This window comes from Bombyx mori, chromosome 11 (assembly GCF_030269925.1).
Source record: "Bombyx mori chromosome 11, ASM3026992v2".
Taxonomy (NCBI): domain Eukaryota; kingdom Metazoa; phylum Arthropoda; class Insecta; order Lepidoptera; family Bombycidae; genus Bombyx; species Bombyx mori.
The window spans coordinates 18,008,937-18,016,528 of NC_085117.1; the positions used below are offsets into that span (position 1 = coordinate 18,008,937).

A 7,592-nucleotide genomic window follows, 5' to 3' on the forward strand; every position below is an offset into this window, starting at 1 on the left:
TAACAGTTGCTAGTTCTTTTTTTTTTTAAATACTGAATCCGACGTAACAGCACACGAACACGCAATACACACATGATCTCACAATTTGAAAATAAGTATTTTTATCATCACTAGATTTAATACTACAGAAGATTCAGACGAAGACTACGAGATGAGGCCGGACGAGTACGAAGAACTGATCAACGATATAATTGCTCAACCGCTTAGATACAATTAATTAGGCAGAAACAAACTGTTTTTTTTTAAATATCAAATTATTCGAAAAAATCGATTAAAATCATTTAATATCGATTGAACTGCTTGTACTCTATAAAATATTGCATCGTATTATTGCATTTATAAATTAAATATACGTAATGCTTAAACGAATGATTCATTCGAGACTTCGAAATCTAAAATTTAGACTATGATCGTTAGTTTTTATTTTTGTTAAAAATGATAACGATTAATCAAGTTTACGTTTCACTCGAGACGATCAATAGTATATTTAACTAGCAATTACTTTCTAATACCAGATGATATCACACTCAGCCCTAGTCGGTAAATTATATATAATACGTGATATCAAAATACTATGATACAGCTTAAAGGAATTGATTTAGATGCTTAAATGCCAAGAGATTTTTTTTAATAGAATTGTGAAGCTTATGAGATTCCTATTAAAATAAGCTTAGCACGTTTCTATTGTTATGAATTAAATGGAACATCGAAATTTTAAGTTGCAATATGAATAGTTGAACATTGTTCAAAATATACGTCACTTAATATGAATACAATACATAGGTATACATACAGTTACAATTACAAACATACAGTGCTCGCTAACTTGGCCGCTCTGAATTTCATGCAAACAGCTGCGTGCATCGAAACGGATTGGTATTAATAAAAACAACAATAATCAGAAGCAAAAAAAGCTTTGTTTGAGGGCCTAAAAAAATTCCCTTCGTAATTCTTCAAAATCAAAAATCAAAAAAAATTTACATAAATGAAATACATACTTGTTGAACGTCAAAAGAACTACCGCCGATTCACAAAAACTAGCCTCCGTCCTGAGAAGAACTGGCAAGAAACTCAGCGGGCATGTCTTTTTTTTTTTAAATATTACTTTTTTTTTTAATATTAGATTTTTTTTTAAATGTTCATTCATTCACGGAAGTCGCAAACCGGTCGAATTTTTTCGCACGTACATTTAAGTAATGTAAATTTTGAGTACAAAAAAATATTGGCGAGACCAGACCAAAATTGATCGCAAGGTAATTTACTATCTTGTGACGTCACAAACTAGCGAACACGTTTTATTTTTTATCTAAAAACTGCGTAATATTATTTTGAATTGTTGAATGGTAGTGTTAGTTTATTTTATTACAAACAAAGCTTCATTCCCTGTTAAAAATTGTGAAATTTAAATTTGGAATAATTTTTGTTTTATCATACATAAAGAAACACAGTATGTCAGCTAAATAGTCTGAACTTACAGCCATAATAAAATCAATCCCAAAATGCCATTTATAAACTGAATATCAACGTTTGCTGTTCCATTTAATTCAATCGTAAATATCAGACCTTATATCCAAACAGGTCGTATTGTAAATGTATTTACTGGAACCATTTAATTGTAGTCAAAATTGTTCCGATACGATTAGGAATTGTGAGAGGTTTTTTGTATTATATAAATATAATGTTAAGTCGTTTATTATTTGAATTTTAGTCATATTAAAGGTTATTAAAGGTTACGTACACGAACATATTATACCGATGTATTTAACTAACGAAACATTCTGTATGTACATGTCATTATTTAAATAAAAATAAAAAAACAATGACATAGAGCCCGCCAAAAAATTCGGTTTTTTTTCTTCTGTTTTTATTCGCTGCTTGTGGACTTGCTTGAAGTGTAATAACATCACGTAAGCGTATTTTCATAGCTTATAGAGAAATAAAAACTTCGAATAGTTAGGGACAAAATTTCAATGCGCTTTCTACATGGTGGAGTTTTTTGTTTTTGTGCTACAAATGCTACTGAATTGTTCACATCACTTAGGTAATTTTTTTAAAAGTCAGGTACAAACACGTTAACACGGTGATCCATTAATTTTATTCCGTTCTTAATAAATTTTTATAGCGATCTATGGAGCTGTAAATATGTAATAATACAATCTAATTTATATATAAATTTGTACTTTCACTGTAATTAGGCTTAAATAAATTTTATTTTATAAATTTATAAACCATCCAAAATATAGGTATTCAAAGTATTTAATTCTAGAATGTTCGAAAAATATATTATATTATTATATTAATATAGGTTTACGATTTTCACGCTCTTGTTACACAAGTATAGACCTTCGTTAATTAAATAATGAATGTGTTTATATAATTAAATATGACTGTTACGGCTATGAACACTTATCATCATAACAAATTTAATGTAGACTATCATTTTTATAGCTATTTAGCACGTAAAATAATTATTATATTAATAAAAAAAATCGCACTTTTTATACTCGATTAATATTTAATTTAAACAAAATGTTTTGAAGACTGTACCTTTATCGGATCATATTTAAATTTATGATTAGTGCCATCACGAAACGTGTTATGTTCATTCAATGAGTCTGATTTTATTTAATATTTCCCTCGGTATTAATCACGATTTGTAACTAAGAATATTTTTGCAAACCGGCCGTTTTAAAATTATAGTGCTTCTCAACAATCATTCGAAAATAGAAAACGCAATAATACCGTTCAGTAGTTGTGATTGAGTACTGTTAACAAAAAAAGTGGAAATATTTTAAATTTTTTTCTTGAGTGATATTAAGTTCTTTAAGTACTGGATTAATAGAAAATGACAAATTCAAAAAAAAAATTGCATTAATTTTATGATCTTAATGACCGTTTATTCCAGCAATAATTGATTATACCTGGAATTGTCCATTTTAAATCACAACAACCCCCGGTGACTTGTAGAACAGAAAATTATTAAAACGATACTATAATTTTAAAACCGCCTGTACTTCGATTACCTTAAGTCTAGTCTAGCTTAGACGTTTTGCTATTCGAAAATAGAACTTAACGAAGGAACCTTAACGTTTAAATTAGAATGAATCTCAAAATTATTATTGCGAATAGCGAAACGGTCATGTTACATAAGAACAAGCATTTATTCGAACCTTTAGTTTTAATAATAAATACTTCGAATAAAATATGTAATCTGATGAATAGTAAAAATGACTGTGTTTATACAAATAGTAAATAAAAAGTTTTCACAGCGGCGTATCTGGTTGTTTTGTATTTCCCTAAATTATGACGCGCTTCCCCTCAATTTTGCAACTTATACAATTTTGTAATTTATATGTCGGCTCTACGTCACTATTTAGTCCGATCCATAACGTCCAAAATAGTTTCAAGCTTCCCTAAGACATGTTTTTTTTTAATTTTTTTTTATTGCTTAGATTGGTGGACGAGCTCACAGCCCACCTGGTGTTAAGTGGTTACTGGAGCCCATAGACATCTACAACGTAAATGCGCCACCCACCCTGAGATATAAGTTCTAAGGTCTCAGTTTAGTTACAACGGCTACCCCACCCTTCAAACCGAAACGCATTACTGCTTCACGGCAGAAATAGGCAGGGCGGTGGTACCTACTCGCGCGGACTCACAAGAGGTCCTACCACCAGTGATTACGCAAATTATAATTTTGCGGGTTTGATTATTATTACACGATGTTATTCCTTCACCGTGGAAGTAAATCGTGAACATTTGTTAAGTACGTATTTCATTCGAAAAATTGGTACCCGCCTGCGGGATTCGAACACCGGTGCATCGCTCAACACGAATGCACCGGACGTCTTATCCGTTAGGCCACGACGACATCTATAGCACCCGAAATATTATAAATATTTTAGGTAATTTCAATATCCACAGATTCGGTAGAATCTGGCGCCAAGTTCCGTTCAAAAATCCCGTTGTAAACGGAGCGCCAGACTACCGACTGTGTTTACTGTGAGCAGAACAGTTTTTTGAGGTTGCGAAATTTTATTTAATTCTACGGTACTTCTGGTTCCTAAATTGTATATTATATCAATCACTCACAACTTTATTTTACTGATATTAACTAGTTATATCAATTACAACAATTAATCTACTTGAAATTATTAATTTTATCACCACAAACTATGGCTCGCTCAAAAATTTCGATCCTGACTTTTTTCGATGTAAAAAGTGACATGCCACAGACTATAAATATTCGAGAATGGTAATCTACGGCCGCCAGGGTGCGCTGGAATTATTCCTATTTGTAATGGATTTTATGACCTGGTAACTGAGACCTTTAAGTCATGTCTTATTTTAATTTATATTCATATTTTTATGAAAAATGATATTATGGAGTGAAATGAAATGTGATATTATGGAGTGAAATGAAATGAAGATGATTAATTTGAGACATTAATCAAAAGGGATGAAATGAAATGAGATGAGATGATATGGAATGTAATATAATCTCAGTAAAATGGTGGTGGTCATTTACTAAGATCTCAGTGGACTTTTTGGAGGAAACCGAGAAGTTACGTACAGCGGCTTTGTTTCATTTTCCCACGTTTGTGCACTTTCACAGATATTAAACAGTTAATAAACCACCATTATTACACATTTAAACCTGAAGAAACACTAAATAGACAAAATAAAACAAATCACACAACTTCACACCTCGCGTTCCCGCCAAAAAGTCATTATTCCTACATAAACTGTAGCTTCAAGGGGATAGTTTGCAGTTCTTATTACCTAAACGGTTTATACATTAAATAACGTTAATGTTGTTACTGTTAGTATTTTAGTTTAAGTACTGCCGAAGCAAGTACTGTTGTTACTGTTGGAGAAACAATTTTGTTTTGTAATGTAATACCGAAATACTTTACGAGATGGCGTTACAAAAAATCCCTTCCCAAAACTATAAAACCGTTGTGATTGTCTACGAATAATAAATAATATAATAACTAATATTTATTCGTAGGTGATTGTTTAAGATGCTATGACGGAGATCTTCGTTGCCAGAGCACGAGCCCTGCTAGCTCGACTCCCACCTGGTGACCTTAGTGAGAAAGTTCAAATTGATATGCTTTACGGCCTTCTACACCGTCGTGTTCGTAAAAGATTAAGAAGAGACGAAATAACTTCATACGACACGTTATTAAAGAAAACGCGCCATATCGAGGATTCCATCTACGAGACCAGTCCGCCTGAATTTATTCATCATCCTCAGCGAGCGACGCCACGTTCATCGGGTAGTACCGTAGGCGAAGTTACCGCCGGTGCTTCGACTTCGGCGCGGATGACGCCGCGGAAAATATTCAACTCGGGCGCCGCTGGCGGCCCGCCACGCGACGACAACGCTGCGCCGAGCACCGTTCGAGTCCCCGCGCCTCGCTACACGAACACTGATAATGTATCATCTACGTCGATTGTTAAAAGACTGTTCTGTGTTTATTGCAAAAAGTACGGACATATTCGTGATGAGTGTTTAAAATTAGCGTCAAAAACGAAATTCGACAACGAAAATACGCAAGCTGTATCCTCGTGTTACGGGTGTGGTACCAAAGGTGTTACTCGGTCTCAGTGTACAAAGTGTAACGCAAGTTATTACGCCGTCGACGCTGCACGGACCCGATCAGTCACATCCGATTTACCTATTGGTAAAGTAAATACACAGCTGTCAAGTTCAGTGAACTCTATTCATCGCGACAGCTCGTTGCATACAGCTTGCACTTCAAACACCGTAAAGTCGTCCATTTATATTAATAATCGTAAACAATGTTTTGTTGATAATGAAAATAATTATTATCCTACCGATTTTAAGGCGATTCTTCCTCCGCGCTTTTTCGGTACTGATAACAAGGTTAGACTTCAAAATTATTCTAGACTTAATCATAATATAAACAATAATATTAGTTCTAGGAATAGGCCCCTGATGCGTTACTCGAGTGGTACCGAACCAAAACATAGTTATTCCGAGGTACCAAGTGGCCATGATGAACGAAAATAGGGTGACCATGGAAAACGTCGGACATTTTTCGACAATTAATTCTAATGTGAAAAGTGTTGCCCAGAATAACTCTACTGAGCACCAGGTTAGGTTAAGACCAATTTTAAGTGTTCAAATGTTAGGTATACGAGGTAATGCTTTGTTGGATACGGCAGCTAAGAGTAGCGTTGCCGGAGCGTTGCTTTATGAATTGCTGTTAAAGCATAACCATCCGTGTGAGGAAACCAGGCGTCGGGTGAGGCTTGCAGACGGTTCCGCGCGCACCCGCCGAGTTTTGCTCACTACTCTAGAAGTAAGGATAAGTCCCGAAAGGTCAGTAACCCTTGAATTTACTGTTTTTCCAGATGCTCAAAATAATGAAACTTTGCTTGGCATGGATTTTTTGGTGGCGGCAGGTATTGTGCTTGACTTTGCTTCATCCACTTGGCATTTTTCGGGAAAACGGGTTACCTATCCAATTGAATATGAGTGCCCTAAGCCATGCATGTTTGCTTCTACTGCTGACTTCCTGCGTGATGATAAGGGTTCTATGCTTGGCTCCGATGAACGGCAACAGCTATCACATTTATTGCAGGAGAATGGAGACATCTTTAGGGTGGGGGGAGCCCCAACCCTTTACGCCGAGCACCACATTGATACCGGTGATCATCCGCCTATATCGGTACCGTATAGGCTCACTCCTGTGCTTCAACAGCGAGGAGAGGTTCTCGCAATCGATTTGTTCGGGCCACTGCCAGAAGGAGAGCAGGGGGAGCGATGGGTACTCCTGGTAGTGGATGTAGCTACAAGATGGGTAGAACTCTACGCACTTGTTGATGCCACCGCCGTGGCTTGCTCCCAAGTCCTACTGGAAGAGTATTTCCTTCGTTATGGCTTGCTTATGCGTCTAGGGATGTAACACGTAAGTTCATGCCACGACGGGATGGCCCGTATCGCGTAGTAAAGATAGTTAGTCCTACAACGTACTTCATAGCAGACTTGTCTAACAATGTCATCGGCAAGTATCACACCGCGGATTTAACCCACTCTCCGTCAAATTCAAGTACGGATCCAATTATGCCAAAGAGGCAGAGAGGAAGGCCGCGTCTTCAGACTAACAGTCCCAAGTTGGACTCGGGACGCGTTCCCAACTTGGAGGGGGAGTATGTAACGCAGCGTTCCGTTTCGCGGGGCAACAGCAGCCAAAGAGAATGTGACTCAGGTCCGTGCCGCGACGACCCACCCCGCGCTACCCGCGCCCGCGCATCTGTTGCATCATTCGCACCCCCAATTAGTGCGCGCCAGACTTTGAAGTGGAATACACGCGTCCCCGGTCGATACCGGAACTGACAACCCGAGAGTCTCATGCCAGTCGGGCACCTAACATTAAAACACTAATTAATTGAGCGTTTCATTAGCTTTTAAGCTGAGTGACTATTTATAATTTATTTTTATTAAGTAATAAATGAGCAAAAAATAATACTTAACAAAAAGATATGAAATCCGAACAAAAACAGTTTCACTGTAAAAAATTGCGCCAAGTCCACGTTTATAAAACTCATCTCAATAACAT

General features: G+C 36.2%; 1 protein-coding gene across 7 annotated transcripts in view; it reads left to right on the plus strand.

The window, feature by feature from the left end:
• The window catches only part of LOC101737883 (collagen alpha-1(I) chain), a 242,025-nt gene extending 238,749 nt beyond the window's left edge, over positions 1–3,276 (plus strand). For all 7 annotated transcript variants that reach the window (XM_062671262.1, XM_062671264.1, XM_062671263.1 and 4 more), the window contains one exon: positions 115–3,276. In XM_062671262.1, coding sequence (XP_062527246.1) covers positions 115–217 — 103 coding nt within the window. In that variant the 3' untranslated portion in view covers positions 218–3,276. The remainder of the gene's footprint in view (positions 1–114) is intronic.
• Positions 3,277–7,592: the final 4,316 nt, after the last annotated feature.